The 20,660-nt window shown below is 33.5% G+C and overlaps 1 protein-coding gene and 1 long non-coding RNA gene across 2 annotated transcripts; both read left to right on the forward strand.

The window, feature by feature from the left end:
- Window positions 1-1,983: 1,983 nt before the first annotated feature.
- LOC139494977 (uncharacterized) lies at window positions 1,984-4,010 on the forward strand. Its single transcript, XR_011657227.1, has 3 exons — window positions 1,984-2,103; window positions 2,944-3,096; window positions 3,633-4,010. It is a non-coding gene; the product is annotated as an uncharacterized lncRNA (long non-coding RNA).
- A 1,630-nt stretch (window positions 4,011-5,640) lies between these two features.
- Window positions 5,641-13,085, forward strand: LOC139494978 (conoporin-Cn1-like). The gene is made up of 3 exons (XM_071283099.1): window positions 5,641-5,764; window positions 10,352-10,584; window positions 12,277-13,085. The coding sequence occupies exons 1-3, from the start codon at window positions 5,716-5,718 to the stop codon at window positions 12,661-12,663; spliced, it is 669 nt and encodes a 222-aa protein (XP_071139200.1). The 5' UTR covers window positions 5,641-5,715; the 3' UTR covers window positions 12,664-13,085.
- The last annotated feature ends 7,575 nt before the right edge of the window (window positions 13,086-20,660 follow it).

The raw sequence follows: 20,660 nt of genomic DNA on the forward strand, positions 1-20,660 counted from the left end.
CACAAAATAAATAACGAAAATGGAACCTTATATAAACTTTATAAAAAAGGAATAGTATATGATTGTATGTAAGACAACTATTTACCAAAAAACCAATATGACGTGGATGTTGGCAATTATAACTTACTGTAAGGCCTTAAACAATGAGCAAAATACGTTACAGTACCGTATAATTAGCTGTAATAGGTAAAGCATCAACGTAAGATAACTATAGAACTACAGATTTCCACTATAGGCAGGCAAATACAGAGTATGGTGGGGTTAAAGAATGTTTGCATGTGCATAGATGTATCAAGTAATTGGAAAACATCCTTCCGTCACATCTTTTGTCGTTAGAAAATATCATATTTATTTTTTTATAATGAATAAAGAGAGTTCAGGTGTTATGGTAACTATGATGATGAATTATACACCAATATCTGAGGTAATAATAAATATTAAAACTAGTTTCAAAAACCATTTTTATTTTCCCGGAATAGATCGATTCATAATCATTTTAAACCGGTTTTTAATGTTTATCAGAATATGGTGATTAACTAGAAATTAAAGTCATCCCTAAAAGACAAATTACGACCATGATAATCTCACACATTGAAAAGAAATCCTCTAGTATATTTTTGATTTGAATACCTTGTAATGCATCTGGTCTGAACTAACCTATATGTTTCAAACCGCTAACATTCGATGGAAATAAAAATGTACAACGTTTTCCTATGAATAATGTGAAGAAAAGCATTGATTCATCTTAAATTTAAAGAAACAAATAATTTGACAATGTGTGATAAGGAGCAAAATAAAAGCTCTGCTTAATTATTACCTGAATAAATCAAAATATACAGTTTTGCTCACTCACTGAAAAATGACGCATATAAAGATGTGTTTAATGTAAAAAACGTTTCCTATTTTTTTAGCTAAAAAATGGATATCTAAGGATAAAAATTAAAACCTGACAGGCTTCAGAACAACCATATTTATTTTGACCTTATATATAAAATCTTTGTAAAATATTTGATTTTACTTATATCAACAAACTGTAGAAAAATAACAACCTGTTTGAAATTATCGTACGTTTGATCTAATATTTCGCTGATGAAATGTATCCAAAATATCCTCCGGTTGTATATTGTTTAATGTGAATAGATTTGTATCATTAATCCGATCATAATTTGTCATATTAGAGTAAATATTGACAACAAAGGGTACGTATTATTTAATATTGTAGTTAATGTATTTCTAATATATATGCATACGCATTTCTGTGTAAATACAATGAAGCAATACTTTTTGCGCACAATTATCAATTTTTAAACAATAATAAGGCTTTTTTTTAGAAAAGTAAATATTCAGATTTCTGAAAATTGATTAAGAAAGTACTTTTTAGTTGACATGAAATGTCATTTATATGTTGTTATGTAAATCTTCTGTTATAACTTCACATAATTTCTAGGATTATTCGAAACGGTACTAATTTTCTTAATAGAGACATAGATTTCCTTAGTTCCAAAAAAAAAAAAAAATTATAATCAGATGACAATTAAAGTTGACGGCATGTCAGAATGTAAGACAAAATGAAGAAAGATTTGGTTTTTTTTTCAGAATAGATAACACAGTCACTCACAAAATGTTATGCAAAATAAAAATTCCATAAAAAATTTATGTTAATATAATTTTCTCAATCGTTTTAAGACTTTTGAAAAGACTGACCAGAAATGTATGAAAATGTTATAATTTTGTAAGTTTACTTGATTTACATGTCTCAAATCTTATATTTTTTGGTTTAAATCACAAGCAATGAGTATTATACAAATTGGTGTTTACTAAAGAACTGCATATTTTTCTGACTTTTTTAAGGTCTATATAATGCTGAAATGTATGCACACATTGCTCTGACAGCTGGCGTCCTAGCGACCGTATTGATAATTACGGGAACATTCACTCCTTTTTGGACAGTAATATCTGGTTCAGTCTGGTCACATTCTATTGACTCATCATGGAGAAATAATTCTATGACATCATTAGGACTAGGACTTTGGTTCCAACAAATGTGCACCACTGATGGCTGTGTGACTTCATTTTATCCATCAGACATGTACAACGTCCATGGTGAGCTCTTAAAATTGATATCAAACATTATAAATGTATTATTATATCAATTTTAATAAATACGTAGAAATTATATAAATTATTAACTAATTTATACAAACAGTTAACAGTATTTCAAAAATGTCAAAATTTAAACCATTCATACTATGATTTTTAACTTAAAGCTTGCCGAATAAAGCACTTGCAAGAGAAATGATCATGAAACTTGCTCGGCATATCTCTTTATTATAGCTCCCGTCGTTTTTTGGGGTATTTATAATACATCCCTGCGTAGATTTAGCGTTCTGCCTATCCGGCAATATAACGTTCCTCTTCAAGACAAATTCAAATAGCGTTGCTACTTGAAAGATACTTAGGTTAACAGCGGGAAATATTACAGTAAAAGGGGTATAATTCAATCCTATATTTAATTTATCCGATGTTGTTCTAATGTAAATATGTTCACACTTTTATTGTTTGTTAAAAATGTTGTACTAACATACCCCATGTGGGGGCTTTAGTGAAATAAAATGTCTTATGTCTTATTTATGTCTTATGTCTTATGATGGCGACGTTTGAGTCAGTAATAATACTACCATACTGAAATGTTTGGTTTAAGGGTCAAACTACAATAAAACACTTTATCCTCTTCGATACTTTATTTCTTGTCCACTACACGGCGATTTAGTTCCGCGATTTTTTTTATTATCGTGTAAGTCAGGAAATAAACCGATCCCACAAAAAAATGTTAAAATTATTTTCTTATTGAGTTTCAATCCAAATCTCCTTTTTCATCTTTTATATATGTACTACATTGTATATATTTATCCCAAACATTTTTCTGTATTTTATTTATTTTAGTCATGGACATGACTGGTTTAACAGAGTTCCGAATGTTTACTAGTTGTGGAATCCTTTTGAGCATTTCTGCATGTATCCTGTGTTTTCTTCATATCAAGGAGAAGAGTCCCAAACTGACAGGATTTGCAGCTTCGTTGATGTTCCTTTTTTCCGGTTTGTCTTTTTTGGTTTTTTTTATAGATTTGTTTTATTAGATTCTCTCCTATTCTCAAAATCGAGATATCTCAAATATTATGAAGAAAAATGAAAAATAGAAAAGAGCTGTTTAAAGAAAGTACAAATGTATATGCTATTCATGGCATGTAATTATTTTTACAGATTGTACAAACAAATCAGTCTATATATCGCGCAAATCAAACTATTTCGATATTGCGGAGTTTTAAACAGAGATGTGGGATTGTAGGGATGAGCGTACTGTTTCTCCACAAATTCTAGTTGTCACAAATCATAAAATTGGCAATCGTGACCTACGTGTACAATGTATTAATTTTCATATTTATTTGTCTATACTTGTAAATGGTCCCGATAGTCGAAGTAAAGGTCCCAGAATATTTTTCGTACAACAATTCAAACACTCTTCGTAGGTTTGTTTATGTTTTATCTACCATATTTTTATCAATTGTAACGATCTTTTTATCACAATAAACGTTGAATATTTTGAATATTAATAAATAATTATATATCTGCAGGCATAATGATATGGTTACCGGCTGGAAAGATGATACACAGATATGTTCTGTTCGATACCAATCTAGACGAGGTCGGTATACCGGACAACCCTCTTCAGTTTCCGTACTCTGCCATTATCTGTGGCGTTGGTGGCATTATGAACGGCTTTTGTATATTTCTTGTGGCAGGCAGTGTTCGAAAGATGTGGAACTACACGTCCGAATTTAGGCATAAGAGATTGGAGCTAAATACATTTGTTCAATTGTAGACAGTTTAATCGTTTAGCAGAATGCCAACAAGAATGAATTCATGACATAGAGAAAACTTCTCGAGTTTATATAAAAATAAAACCAACAATTGATTATTGAAATGTATTATATAAGATACCAAAAATTTAATATTATTTTGCTTTTTATTCAAGTTTTATTCAAGTGGTCTCGTTTGGGGGGGCTGGGGTGACTACACGACGTGTAAGAAGGATGTAAAACGTCATGAAATAAATATACTTCCCCAGACAGCAATCCAACAGTATAAAAATATCAATACTGAAGAAAAGTGTATATATGCTACTTATTTTTAGCGGTCAAAACAGTCTTGCGCCAAAAAATTCATATTGATGACCGTCGCATAAAATGTCTTTAATCGTAGTTCGTTATATTTATGATAGTGTATACATGTAATAAACTATAACTTTAGATCTTTATCTTAATAAACAACACTGAACTAGTACCATTTTTGCTTAGGTCACAGCTGAAGCCCGCCTCCGGGTGCGGTATTTTTTTGCTGTATTGAAGACCCATTGTTTGCTTTCAGCTATTTTCCTCTCTTTGGTCGGGTTTTGTCTCTTTGACACATTCCCCATTTCCATTCTCAATTTTAAATACAACTACATGTACATGTATCGGGGTAAAATTCAAGCGGCTGATTTCCTGCTTCTATTCTTAACTTTATATTTTACCTCTGAGATTTTCATAAATTAGCAGATATTCTTTTACTAGATTTAAACGGTTATTGGCGGGTTAAAGTAAGAAAGATCATAAAACGTGTAATACAATTGGACTCGTTATTCATTCATATTCAACTGATTACCAATGACTTCATTCTATATGAGTCTCTGTTTCAGTATAAAACTTTATTAAAGAACTAATATAGTTATACCTAAACAGATAAAGTTGAGAATTGAAATGGGGAATGTGTCAAAGAGACAACAAGAGATACATGTATGATGAGTCGACACTTGCAATCTATTTGTTTACTGAGTAAGACCCTTTTGACAGGCAAAACAATGCTTCCAATCTTAGTTAATTTTTTATGCCCCACCTACGATAGTAGAGGGGCATTATGTTTTCTGGTCTGTGCGTCCGTCCGTCTGTTCGTTCGTCCGTACGTTCGTCCGTCCGTTCGTCCCGCTTCAGGTTAAAGTTTTTGGTCAAGGTAGTTTTTGATGAAGCTGAAGACCAAACTTGTTGCTTATGATATGATCTTTTTAATTTTAAAGCCAAATAAGACTTTTGACCCCAATTTCATGGTACACTGAACATAGAAAATGAAAGTTGGAGTTTCAGGTTAAAGGTTTTGGTCAAGGTAATTTGATAAGCTGAAGTCCAAACTTTAAACATAGTACACTTGTTGCTTATGATATGCTCTTTCTAATTTTAAAGCCAAATAAGACTTTTGACCCCAATTTCATGGTACACTAAACATAGAAAATGAAAGTTGGAGTTTCAGGTTAAAGGTTTTGGTCAAGGTAGTTTTTGATGAAGTTGAAGTCCAATCAACTTGAAACTTAGTACACATGTTCCCTATGGTATATTTTTTTCTAATTTTAACGCCACATTAGATTTTTTACCCAATTTCACGGTCCATTGAACATGGAAAATGATAGTGCGAGTGGAGCATCCGTGTACTTTGGACACATTCTTTTTTGTCATACATTAAATTTGAATAAATCATAACAGTAACACAAATTATATACAACTATATCTGTTATCAAACAAATGAGATAAACTCCTATCACCATGATTTTATATTTATACTTTTTAAGGCTTAGTCAAGAAAAAGATATTTTAAAAAATACAAACACATATAAAATCTGGAAGAGGAATGGAAAACGATAGTAGCTGTGAACATTTAGAAAATGAAATTAATAAAGGTAAAGTTTAACATTTCTTTTCATTGACTCGCGGTGGATTTTTCAGATCAGGAAGTAAAAGTTTTAAGATAACATACATGTACATGTTGTCTTTACCTCCACTTTATCTGACAAAAACAATCAATAACTGAGAGTCTGGATGATGGTCCTTCATTTCTGTAATTTGTTGATGTCAGATAGATGCGTTTATCTGCAATTCATGTTGAATATGTTCAATACTGTAATTGTACTTATTTTCGCGGTGTATTTATTTTCACGAATTTCGTGGTTGGTTTATTTTCGCGAAAATAAATACACGCGAATCTAAATCAAACCTTTCAACTGAAAGGCAATAATTATAAAATCGCGAAAATAAATTCCCGCGAACGTGTTTGAAATACACAATTCCCGAAAATAAGTACCCGTGGAAAAAAGTACAAGTACAGTATTAAGACCACATTAAATAGACATAGGAAGATGTGGCATGTATGCCAATGAGACAACTCTCCGTCCAAAGATTATAAAAGTAAACCATTATAGGTCAAGGTACGGTCAACATGAAAACAAGCTTTATGAGGTCCCTAATTAAAGCACTTTTCGTCAAATACGCAAGAAAGAAAAGTCTCATCCTTGCAATAAATAATGAATGTTGCAGTATTTTCGTATTATTTCTGTCATTTGTGCAATAGTATATCAACACTACGAAGAACCCATGCCGTATATGTGTATGGCTATAAATGGTCCCGACATAAAAATAATGAAAACATTCAATTGAGAATATTAACGGCCTAATTTATAACAAAACAAATTTCGGAAAATAAATTTTTCAGTAATGAACCAATGACAATCACTGAAGAATATGCTCCCAACTTGGGACAGATACATACATACTGGCGGGATTTGAAGAAGGCTAGAAGTACCCTCTCATCAGACAGCTGGGAATGTGCTGTTACAGTACAACATAAGAACACATAGTTAAAATCAGTTGTGAAGAGCTTAAGGTGGTACCTAACACTTTCACTAAAATTAATTTGGCTCGTTTAATTTTCATAAAATTTTGACAAAGTATTTACTTTGACCCTTTGACAAAAATATAAAAGTTTCAAAAAATTTGAACCAAGCATTTTATCAGAAAAATTACACTAGTTATATAGCAGTTTGACAAACATTAATTTTGATCATTGAGAAGCTTAATATTCCCTTAAAAACACAACGTCATTAAAACGTTTAGGTGATTTTACAGAGTTATCTCCCTGTAGTGTTAGGTACCACCTTAACTCATCAAATTGATACAAAGCTACTAGTATTAAAATCTTACAAAACAACCATAGTTTGTACGCATAACGAAATTGTGAAATTGTTACTTCAAGCAGTACACATTATATACATGTATCATATATTGTCAATACAAATGATAATAGTATTGATATGAAAACTGTTAGCTATAAATTGTTGTCCATCTTAAAAGATAAACTCCTGTTAAACTATTATAAAATACTAGTAATTTTCATTTGGTTTGGGCGGAAATTGTGTCAAAAATTTAAGGGGCCAAATCAGCACTAATATAGTAAAGATCAAGAAAAATGATAAGTTTAACACGTTCCTGTCACTGACTAAACGGTGAATATTATACACCTATTGACTGGGTGTGAGGGTAATAGCAAGTTTGTTGTCCCTGATGTACCAACTATTGCTCGAAGGGACAAAACACTTGCTATTACCCGCACAACCAGTCATTAGGTGCTTTATTATACTGAACAACACAGCCATTAAGTGTTTTTATATACCAAATAACTAATTTTCTTAAAGTGTATATATCTTATCTGAAAGAAAGAAAAAATGTAACATAACTTTACATGCACATGATGAACTTTACTTTTTTTATAATTCGTTTTGTATTTATAAATATTTCATTAATTTCAATCAAGACTACAAATACTTGTGTTAAACTTCCCGTGCTTATTATAAATCCTAGTTAAAGTACACCAAACGCAAATTCACTTTTAATATACGGAGAGCGAACCCATATTATGAATAAGGTACTATATTTTAGATCTTTTAAAAAATTTCCATGAAGTTTTTCTTTCTCTTTTATAATTGCTTCTTGTAAGTGAAATTACAATCAAAACAAACAGATTCCATCGTTTACACTCGGCAAATTCCGGGAAATACACCTCAAAGCTTCGTTTCTTGTGAAAAACATTACAAATTAGTGTACAAAACAATGATTTGGATACTTGAAAGCAAATTGTGTAAAATTATAAAAAAAATAACAATTTTTTAAATAAATGCATTTTTTAAAGTTTTAAACATAGTTTAGAAAGTTACTTTGAAAAAAAAGTTGATTTTTCCAAACAGTGACTGTGTTCATTATGTAAATTGTTGATTATCTTTTTTTTTGTCGATTCGTTAAAATATTCTCCAATGTTGAAGCATATGATAAAAAGATCATAACATGTCATTTTGCATATCGCATGTATAATCAGCCCTCGGTCAATATCAGCCCTCGAGCCATTCGGCTCTTGGGCTGATAATGAACCTAGGGCTGATAATACATGCGATATGAAAAAAGCCATGTAATAATCTGATAATATGTGAGTTCCGTTTTTTCTATATATGGATCAACAATATTACAGAAGCACCTACACATTAATTTTATGTTTCTCGGATAATACAAAGTATCAAAATTTGCTTTCTCTTTAAAGATACGGCTAATGAGGATGGTATTGAAAAACATATATATTTCAATGTTGAGATACATGTAGATGTCATATTGCAGAAAGATTTCCATGAACCATCATGACTTAGTTGAATAAGCGCAACAGTAGTATACCGCTGTTCGAAAGTCATAAATCGATTGAGAGATAAAAACAAATCTAGGTTACAAACTAAAACGGAGGGAAACACATCAGCTATAAGAGGAAACCAATAGAAACAAAAGAAACACCGAAGTGCATCAAAAAATAAACGACAATGCAACACACACAGAAACGAACTATAAGATAACAACTGTCATTTTCCTGAATAGATACAGGACATTAAAGATAATACAATACTAATTTTACAGCTTCACTACGTATTATATATACCTGGCTTTCATATATGTTGAGTGTTCCTGAATAAGATGTATCCAGAAAAGCGCGTCAAACATACAATAAAATTGAGAAACGAAATTGGGAATGTGTCAAAGCGACAACAACCCGACCATAGAGCAGACAACAGCCGAAGGCCACCAATGGGTCTTCAATGTAGCGAGAAACTCCTGCACCCGTAGGCGTCCTTCAGCTGGCCACTTAAAAAATACGTGTACTAGTACAGTGATTATAGACGTCATACTAAACTCCGAATTATACACAAGAAACTAAAATCGAAAATCACACAAGACTAACAAAGGCCAGAGGCTCCTGACTTGGTACAGGCGCAAAATTGCGGCGGGGTTAAACATGTTTGTGAGATTTCAACCCTCCCCCTATACCTCTAACCAATGGAGAAAAGTAAACGCATAACAATACGCACATTAAAATTCAGTTCAAGAGAATTCTGAGTCTGATTTCAGAAGATGTAACAAAAGAAAATAAATGAAATGACAACAATACATAAATAACATCAGACTACTAGCAGTTAACTGACATGCCAGCTCCAGACCTTAATTAAACTGATTGAAAAATTATGTCTTCATCATATCAGGCACAATCCTTCCCGTTAGGGGTTTAGTATCATACTTTCATAAAATATATGAGAAGAACATAACCCGTGCCAAGCCAACAACTGTTTTTTTAAATAAATGTTTACTTTTATAAATTGTTATTTGGATGGAGAGTTGTCTCATTGGCACTCACGCCACATCTTCCTATATCTAATTAATTCCGATGCAAAGACCCTATAAGTGAATCCATATTAAAACCAAAATATGCAATCTTTAATGACCTGACAACAGTATCGTAACTATATCCCTTCTTAATAAATATGTTTAAAGTTTTAGTAAGCTTTTGAGGTGAATACTGACATTTTTGTGCTCTGAAAAGAATATTACCATACAAGATTGGATGTGAAATACCTGAACGTATAAGATGTCTGCATGTTGAGTTATTTTACTAATTATTTCCTTATACCGATGATAAAATTTAGTAAATGTTTTGACTAATTTGTGATATCGAAACCCCTGGTGTAAGAGTTTTTCCGTAATACATAAATTTCTCTCGGTAAAATCTAACAAGTTGTTACATACACGAGCGAATCTTACAAGTTGAGATATACAAACACCATAAGATGGTGACAAGGGATCGTCACCATGATCTAAAAATGGATAATTAACGATAGAAAATAAAATCTACTAATGTATTCATTATTCCATAACAAATACAGAACCACTACTAGCGAAATACGATTATTTCTATTCCATTCAATAGCGGCTGTTTGGTATAATTCATAGGAAGTTAGTAAGTAAGTAAGTTATCAAATATTAGTCCAAGTACTGCCTTAAACACGGATCTATGACTCACACAAAACAGCAAAAACTAGAAACGAAAAACACTTCTGATTCAGCAAGTTTATAGTTTACAAAAATTTAAATTATTAGACACTTGTCAAAATTATTGTCACTTGCAGGCCGTGTGGATTGGAATAAGTTTGGAAAAACACTGCAAAAATCCTTAACTCTTGGACAAACATTGAAAGGAAATGATCTCCAGAGTCTTATGCGATCACACACATCTATAACATGTGGGATAGCAATAGAGAATTGGACCAACAGTGAGTTATCGTCCCCTCAGTATGCATCATGTACAGGCATGTTGTCAATACCACCTAGGTCTATAGGTTCAGGAACAGTGCAAGCAGTGGTAAGATAACTTAAAATCAAAGCAATAAATGCTGAAAAAAGCAACGGAAAATACAATGAACGAGTCGAAACCCTTTACATTCAAATATGTGTTACTACAGAATCTTAATCTTTGATTCAACAAATGAAACCTGCTTCCCTAAGCTTGATTTTTGTATTTACTCCAATTTCTCTGTCCTGCCAGGATTTGGATCCCAGATTGGCAGTAGAGTCAATTAGAGTACAGTGATGCTTCACATTCAATGCCTGTACATTAACCCGTGAACAGTTCAACCTAAGCTTTGTTGTTACTGATAAAAAAACAGAGGTGAATTTGATATCGACCTTAAGTTAACTTTACCGTTCAGGAGTTATGATTCTTGAAAGATTGAAAAAGTCGTATCCGTGCTTTAACTCATGGAACATTCAACCAAAGCTGTTCAATTTTTGATATGCTGTTACTGATGACAAAATGGAGGTCAAGTACAATATTGATGACCGTTCAGGGGTTAAGCCTTAGTCACAATGAACCCACAAAACATCTATGCAGCGCCACAACAGGAAATGTTGTCAAATCGTGGGTCATTTGTGATCGGCGTACGACAGTCCAACGATATTTTGGGCATCGTGGCGCTGTCGTGTTTCGTGGGATGAAAATTGGACATGCAATTCCTCTACGATTTTTTGTCTTGTGGTTATCGTGAGAGTGTCGTGCAAATAAACACATTTTCTTGGGTACCAACATAAACCATTTTAATAAAACAAACGATACGACTGTTGCACGAGTTTCGTACGACAACCCTACGACTGTCGCAAGACAATCATGATTCAGTCGAACGATTGTCTTACGAATACCAAATTTCGTATGATGCTCGCACAACATTGATTGTCTGTCGTACGACAGTGGTACGTTCGTCGTGCAACATTTTTTGTTTTGTTTAGAAGAATACAATTCGGCGGGAATGAATGTTTGGAAATGTCTGCCGTTTAAAGAGAATGGCTATGCCACCAGAACGATAACGCTTGGTCCTGCTAAATACATGTACATGTAGGTGCCTTCTGGACTCTAACAAGAGCAAAATGTGGTCCTGTTAGCGTTGGTTCGACCCCGTGGACAGTTTAGGAACCGGCGAAAAGCCCGCCGTTAGTGGCTTAGGCCATTTATTGAACGGTTTGATTTCGTTAGATTCATGCGGATGGAGTCTGGCATGATTCAAGACAGTGGTAAGACAGTTGTACGTCGACAATGACACGACAGTAACACGAGCATCCCATGAAATGAAAACCTGACAAATAGCTCCAAACAACTCACGATTGTCTTACGACCGACTTGCGACAAACCCACGACAGTTCAATTACAATTCTTTTTTCTCTGTCGTGTACCAATCGTGAACATGCGGTGGCTGATGTGACCACTCGAAATATTTTATAGATCTCTCACGGCAAAAAAAATCGTACGATCTGTTGTGACCGGGGCTTTATGGTTCTTGTGATATTGAAAATGCCAGGAAACAAATAAATGTTTAAAAATCCGGTTGCTTCCGCTTTGACAACTTCTTGGCATCCGCTATATTACTCCTCTTTTTTTCAACTCCACTACGCTTTGTACATTGTTATCATGTGCCAAGCATATTATTAAACTTCTGGGATAGAATGCTTTTATATCTTCAATATTTGTTATTTTTTTCAAACATGCTATGTTGTTTTATTTTAGGTCAGTCACAAGAGTTCTTTTGGTATAAGAGGATGCAGCGGGTTGATATCCTGGAAATTAGAAAACAGACGTGTTGTTATGGCTTGGACAATACCTTACTTTACTTCAAATGCCCTGACCGTTGGAATAACAAACAATTCCTGCGCGATACACGATGACAAATGGTTCAGAAAAATGATGGAAGACAAAAGTGACAATGAAATAACTTTTACAAAGGAAGTTTATCAGAATGGCAAATCATGCAAAGAGTGTAAGGTTGAATCTGCTGATGGAAAGTATGAAGTTCTTGCCACAATGGGGACGAGTGGTAGATCCGAGATAAACGTTATTGTGCGTGGAACTACTTTTGATAACTGTCATAAATCTATACGACATATGCGTCTTTAATACTACCAATGAAACAGGTAAAAAAATGACTCTGGACCATTTAAGATAAATGGCCTACAAGTTTGTAGAACAAAGAAATTAAAGGTCATTCCCATGTTCTTCCCCTTCCTCCTATATATATAAACTATCAACTACTGTAGCTCTATGAAAGCGGTTGTGTTTGCACATGTTAACAAAACAGCCAACAATGGTGCCGTTGTTCAGAAACCATAAACATTTGCGTAATTTCATATATTAACGTACAGCTGATACTAAAGACAGCATCGTAGATGAAGAAGCTTCGATTAATTGAAAGCTGCTGTTGAACTTCACAAGGTTTCCACTTTAAGAAGACGAATTTGTATAAATGACTTATCACTTGTTTTCCTATCCATGTTTTGTATTGATGTACGTATTTTTTTATTTTTTTTTTAATAAAACATTGTTTACACTATAAGGTTTCCAATTTGGATTGGCCTCTTAGATATTACAAGTACGTTTATCTTTACACAAAGAACACAGGCATCACAGAAAAAAGCTCTTTGCATCGAAACAGTAAATACAAAATACACTGTTAAATTAAATCTAGAATGGAAACGGGGAATGAGCCAAAAGAGACAATAACTCAACCAAAAAAAAAAAACAGCTCAAGGCCAACACAGCAATGAAATCCTGCACCTGGAGGTGGTATCCATAGGGTAACTAACCCAAAATATTACTACTTCAGCGAAAATGAACTAAACTTCGAAACATTTAAAAGAATCAAAATTTAAAAACAACCATGCATGATCAACAACAAAGACCAGAGGCTCGTGACTTATGATAGCTTTTTACCCTATATTATTTCTAAGCAAGATTTTGTTAAATGATCAATATAGTGCATTACGCAACCACACATATATTCAGGAACAGAAGTTCCATTATTATTCTGAACAAGAACTACACTTGAATTGACAGTAGAACAAGCATGACTGTGTCCATAGTACACGGATGCTCCACTCCTCTTTTCATTTTTTATGTTCAGTGAACCGTGAAATTTGGGTCAAAACTCTAATTTGGCATTGAAATTAGAAAGATCATATAAATATATTTATTGTGTCTTTTTGTGTCGGGATGTATATGTACCGGGCCACGTCCACTTGTATTTTTGTCCATCTGATGAGTTAAGCCTTTTTCAACTGATTTTTATAGTTCGTGCTTATGTTGTACTGTTATACCACTGTCCCAGGTTAGGGGAGGGTTGGGATCCCGCTAACATGTTTAACCCCGCCACATTATTTATGTATGTGCCTGTCCCAAGTCAGGAGCCTGTAATTCAGTGGTTGTCGTTTGTTTATGTGTTACATATTTGTTTTTCGTTCATTTTTTTTTTTTTTTACATTAATTAGGCCGTTAGTTTTCTCGTTTGAATTGTTTTACCTTGTCGGATCGGGGCCTTTTATAATAGGCTTTGTTCATTGTTAAAGGCCGTACGGTGACCTATAGTTATTAATTTCTGTGTCATTTTGGTCTTTTGTGGATAGTTGTCTCATTGGCAATCATACCACATCTTCTTTTTTATATATAATTTTATTTAGCAATCGCCAATGGCAGTCAACGGTTTATATGATCCGTTCATCCTATATTGACTCTTAAAATTCAAGAGTCTATTTAAAAATGAGGGTACATTTTATATGGCCTTCTAAACACCGTTTCGATCCCTAACATCACTGAAGAGAGATTTATTGTCGAAATCCGGATCTGGTGTACAAAAAGAAAAAAATTAACACCTTATGTTTGTGGCATAACATCGTGGCCACAAGTTAATTGTTTTCTGTTTAGTATTAAATTTATATTAAGATCCATTTTGTTACATCTTGTGATCAATTTTATTTGGCAATCGCCAATGGTAGTCGGCAGGGTTAAAGAACATCAGTTGTTCGACCTGTTCGTTTTGTTTAAATATACTTCTTTTTTTGTGGTTTGTGCTGTATTTAGACCCCTCTACTAAGACATTTGTTTTACATGCACACGTATAAAAATTGCGGTTTTTACAGAGGATGACCTTGAGGTCACTCCGATGTATTGTTATCGCTTAAATTTCCGTCATTCATAAATTCTAGTCAAATTAGTTTTGGGTTTTCAACACCAGTGAAAAAAGTGCATTTTCATACCTGCGATTTCTGTTCTCCGGTTGTACGATGTTTCAACAAAATATGGAATCATTTCAGTTGTTGATTTAGTGGTGAAAATTTGACTGAATTATATCTTAATAAATACGATTTTATATGTTTAATTGGTGTTTCAGAAAGAGGTCAGGTGCTCTTGTTCATTCATAGAATTATCGTTCATTCATAAATTTATCGTAAAATAAAAATCATTACACAGGTTATACGTGTAGTGTAAATGACCACCTGTTATCTAAAAATAGCGGTCTCACCAATAAGAACTTTTAGCGACAAGAAGCGTCAAGAACGGACAAGAAGAATAAATTCAGCGACAAAAAGACTATTTAGCGACATGAAAACTTCTCGTACCGCATGATGATGACACATATCAAATGAACAATTATGTGTGGGACTTAGTTTTAAGAAATGATGTCAAAGTAACACTATGAAAATATTTTTAGTAAGCTGAAATATATATTTATTTTTTACATGTTTATGTCTTGTAAGTTATTTTATTTCTGTCCCATTTTTCAACATTAGCGTCTCGAAAGGGGAAATGTTTTAACTGAATGGTTAATTTAAATTAATTATGAAAATTGTTAAAATTAAATAAATAAAAGTAATTATTGCCCAGTTACAGACACTACCAGGGGATAATCCATAATTACCCCCAACTTTAGCCTGGTCTGGGAACAGTAATAATATATATGTTCCTGGCCTGGTAAACTTGTTGTCTCCTTGTGAAATATAAAACATATTAAAAATGATTTCCTGCTTAAGTCTTTTATTGATATAAAGTCAAAACCTTCTTGCTTTTCACTAGACAACCATGTCCTGTCAGGTTTAATTCTTATATATGTAGATGAAAAATAAAAGTGTCCCAAAACATTTAAAACATGGCAGCAATTGCTTTTACAGCCTTTAAGGCTTTGATTTTTTTACAGAAGAGTGTCCACCATGCACTTTCACTGCACTATAATAATAGTAGAATAGAATTAAACTGTCAATTGTTCTTGAACAATTGAGAGGTCTTTCCTTTTTGTAATGTAAAATACATGTTCCTACAGACGTAGAATGTATTGAAAAGGTCAAGGTCAACCTTAAAAAGCTCGAAAACACACTAAAAATCCTTTATATAAGGTTAAAAACACTAAATTCGCTATCTGGGACATGACCTTGACCTTTGACCTTTTGACCTTTGTCAAGGTCATTAGTCCCCAATGCCATTACTGAAGACCCCAAGGGTCTAGGACCTTTGGTTATATAGTAAAACCTGATTTTGTCTTACCAGAAACCTAAAACAGGGGTTATGCCCCTTAAAAAAAGGTCAAATCTCTTCGGTCAAAATATAACAAAGTTGCGCCATAATGACCCAAACATTTTCCACTATTTAAAACTTCTGTAAGTATAATGGTTTCTGAGATTATCCCATAACAAGGTGTTAGGTCAAAGGTCAAGGTCAACATACAAATTTGACCTTGAGGTAATTTACAAAGATACATCAATTGATGATGAATGGTGAAGATCCTAGGTGTCTACGACTTACGGTTTCTGAGTTTTGGTGGTCAACCGACACCGGTTAATTTTCATAGGGGCATAACCCTACCAATGAGTCGTTGAATCTTTTCGATCCAAATGTAACGAAGAACCGGGGTCTGGTCCTGAACAAATTTCACCCTTTGTTTTTTTTCTACCTATTATGGTTACGGTGTTGGAACGATAACAAGGTTTTTTGGTTACGGAGGGATTACTCCGAACCGACAAAATATTTCGACTAACAGGGTGAGTTCCAGATAGGTATTCATGACACCGATACAAAGTGTGAACATGAAAGCGACACGTTTTACGGTTTAGGCTGCTAACTTCGTCAAAGTTTGGCGGAAGAATAATAATAATAATTAAAATGTCAATTGTTCTTGAACAATTGAGAGGTCTTTCCTTTTGTAATGTAAAATACATGTTCCAATAGACGTAGAATGTATTGAAAAGCTTTAAAACACACTGAATATCTTTTAAATAAGGTAAAAAAAACATATAATTTGCTATATGGGACATGACCTTGACCTTTGACCTTTTGACCTTTGTCAAGGTCATTAGTCCCCAATGTCATTGCTGAAGACCCCATGGGTCTAGGACCTTTGGTTATACAGTAAAAGCTGATTTTGCCTTTTCAGAAATCTAAAACAAGGGTTATGCCCCTTATAGAAAGGTCAAATCTCTTCGGTCAAATGTCAAAAAGTTGCGCCTCATCCACCTCAACGCGTTTTTCACTATTTACTATTTCTGTAAGTACAATCGTTTTTGAGATATCGACTTAAAAGTTTTAAGGTCAAAGGTCAAGGTCAACCTTAAACAGCTTTAAAACACACTGAAAATCTTTAAAACACATTGAAAATCCCTTAAATAAGGTTAAAATCACTAAATTCGCTATCTGGTACATGACCTTGACCTTTGACCTTTTGACCTTTGTCAAGGTCATTGGTCCCCAATGTCATTGCTGAAGACCCCATGGGTCTAGGACCTTTGGTTATATAGTAAATGCTGATTTTGTCTTTTCAGAAACCTAAAACAGGGGTTATGCCCCTTACAAAAAGGTCAAATCTCTTCGGTCAAAATGTAACAAAGTTGCCCCGTAATGACCCAAACATTTTCCACTATTTAAAACTTCTGTAAATATAATGGTTTCTGAGTTGTTCTGATAACAAGGTGTTAGGTCAAAGGTCAAGGTCAACATACACATTTGACCTTGAGGTATTTTTCAAAGTCACATGAATTGATGATGAATGGTGAAGATCCTAGGTCTCTACGACTTACGGTTTTTGAGTTTTGGTTGTCCACCGACACCGGTTAATTTTCATAGGGGCATAACCCTACCAATGAGTCGTTGAATCTTTTCAATCCAAATGTAACGAAGAACCGGGGTCTGGTCCTGAACAAATTTCACCCTTCGTTTATTTTCTACCTATTACGGTTACGGTGTTGGAACGATAACAAGGTTTTTTGGTTTCGGAGGAATTACTCCGAACCGACAAAATATTTCGACTAACAGGGTGAGTTCTAGATAGGTATATATGACACCGATACAAAGTGTGAACATGAAAGCGACACGTCTTACTGTTAAGGCTGCTAACTTCGTCAAAGTTTGGCGGAAAAAGAATAATAATAAACAGAAGAAATACAGTAAGGTCTTTCCCTTTTGTAAAAGGAAAGACCTTAATTAAAAACCAATTGTTCAAAGAACAATTGAAGGTCTTTCAACTAATAAAGATCTATTTTGATATGAAAATATTAAAATTCAGTTGAAAATGTCAGTTCCTATGGCTTTATGATGTATAAATATGAATTTAAAGCAAAGGTCAAAATCTAGAACGTCCAATTAACCTTTGACCTTGACCTCAATTTCAAGGTCATAGACTAAACATCTCGAATCAAAAGACACTAGTTCTTTAATATGTATGGTTCATGAGTAATATCACTTTACGCATAATTCTAAATAAAAGAGGGGCGAAAACTCCCGTTTATTGTCTAGGCACCCTTGCAACCAAAATTTATAAGTTACGACATGTCGCAACTATCAATTTAGTAAAAATAATTTGTCGATATCTTATAAGGTTAATGAAAATAAGTGAAAATAAGCCAAAATCAAAATTTAGAATTTGACCTTGACCTTTGACCTTGACCTAATTTTCATTTTTTGGGACCACGGATCTTAAATCAAAAGACCCTAGGTCTCTATCACTTATGGTTTACCAGTTAGAAATGCATATCGCTTATATCATATACAAAAGGGGGGATAACGCTCATATGGAGTCTCCGGATAGCTTCGGTCAAAATAAAACAGAACATCCTGAGGATATAACGAGCAATTTGGAAAAATAAATTTGTCGGTTTCTTATACGGTTGAGAAGCCTTAGAGATAACAAGAAAAACAGTGTTCGGGGAGATAACTCTTATAAGGTAAAGTTTTTTGTTACGTGGTGTCAGTTTCAGAAGCGTATTAACTGTTCGATATCATATACCATATATCTTAGCGACATCTTGCGAAACAAAAAAACAGTGAAGGAACAAAAAGTTGGCGGAAGAAAAAAAAAAATAATAATAATTAAAAACCAATTGTTCAGAGAACCATTGATGGTCTTTCCACCACTTACAACATATTTTGATGTGAAAATATTAAAAATTCAGTTGATATGTCAGTTCCTATGACTTTATGATGTCTAAATATGAATTTGGAGCAAAGGTCAAAATCTAGAACGTCCAATTAACCTATGACCTTGACCTCAATTTCAAGGTCATAGACTAAGGATCTCAAACCTAAAGACACTAGTTCCTTAATATGTATGGTTCATGAGTAATATCACTTTACGCATAATTCTAAACATAAGAGGGGCGAAAACTCCCATTTATTGTCTACGCACCCTTTCAACCAAAATTTATAAGTTACCACATGTCGCAACTAACAATTTAGTAAAAATAATTTGTCGATAAGTTATACGGCTTTTGAAAATGAGTGAAAATCAGCCAAAATCAAAATTTATAATATGACCTTGACCTTTGACCTTGACCTTATTTTCATTTTTTTGGACCAAGGACCTCAAATCAAAAGACCCTAGGTCTCTATCACTTATGGTTTACCAGTTAGAAATGCAAATTCTTATATCAAACATAAAAGGGGGGATAACTCTCATATGGAATCCATATACGGCTTCGGTCAAAATAAAACAGAACATCCTGAGGATATAACGAGCAATTTGGAAAAATAAATTTGTCGGTTTCTTATACGGTTGCGAAGCCTTAGAGATAACAAGAGAAACAGTGTTCGGGGAGATAACTCTTATTTGGGAAAGTATTCGGTTAAAACGAGTTGGTTTCAAAAGCGTATAAACTGTTCGATATCATCTATAATACTAAAATTACGAGGTCCAATTTGTCAGCCGTCATCACGTAAAAACGACGAATCACAGAATTCAACTTTATATATAACTAATATAGTACAAAGGTGTAGATTAAAAATTACACCACCCCAGGCCCTTTTGTTTTCCACGTAATTAATATTGCCAATAATTAAGAAGTTCCGGGTCGAGTCCGCTACCGATACCAATAGTACAGTTACCTGTTACCTATTACCTTATCTGTACATTCCGCATCTGACAGGCGCACCACCAAACGTTGTATTCAGGATTAATATGCTATATACACGGGTCATAACCAAAGGGTTGACACTACTAAATTGTCAAATTGTTACCTATTGTAGTATTTTAATCAGTAAGACTTTCTAAGATAACAATACGAATACTAAAAATCTGGACTAAAAATAAGGCGTATAGGTACAGTTTTCAATTTGTTAGTGGGCATGACGTAAAACAGCGAAGCAAAGAATTCAACTTTATTTATAACTTATATAGGACAATGGTGTTGATTAAAAAATACTCCATTCCAGGACCTTTTGTTTTCCAAATAATTAATATTATTGTTTCAGTTCGACGGGTTCAAACAGAAAGACTTGAAAACAGAGAAAAACTGTGTATCTTATAATCGGCATGACTTTATCAGATGACAATACTAATACTAAAATAAGGCTTGCGCATAGTTATATACTTTAATTCAGTCACGGACCCGTGATATCACGGGTGTGTTCTAGTATTTCAAAAATCTAATCGACAACTTGCAAAACAAAAAAACAGCGAAGGAAAAAAATTAGGCGGAAGAAAAAAAAAAAAAATAATAATAATAATAATAATAATAATCAGAAGAAATCCAATAGGTCTTTCCACGGAAAAGTGGAAAGACCTAATAATTAAAAACCAATTGTTCAAAGAACAATTGAAGGTCTTTCAACTAATAAAGATCTATTTTGATATGAAAATATTA

Source organism: Mytilus edulis, chromosome 11 (genome assembly GCF_963676685.1).
Source record: "Mytilus edulis chromosome 11, xbMytEdul2.2, whole genome shotgun sequence".
Lineage (NCBI taxonomy): Eukaryota > Metazoa > Mollusca > Bivalvia > Mytilida > Mytilidae > Mytilus > Mytilus edulis.

What these genes read in the sequence shown, in the direction of transcription:
- LOC139494978 (XM_071283099.1), top strand. Translation starts at nt 5,716, where the DNA reads ATGGAAAACGATAGTAGCTGTGAACATTTAGAAAATGAAATTAATAAA. An exon ending in AGAAAATGAAATTAATAAAG is followed by an intron (nt 5,765 to 10,351) that starts GTAAAGTTTAAC and finishes TGTCACTTGCAG; the next exon opens with GCCGTGTGGATTGGAATAAG. An exon ending in CAGGAACAGTGCAAGCAGTG is followed by an intron (nt 10,585 to 12,276) that starts GTAAGATAACTT and finishes GTTTTATTTTAG; the next exon opens with GTCAGTCACAAGAGTTCTTT.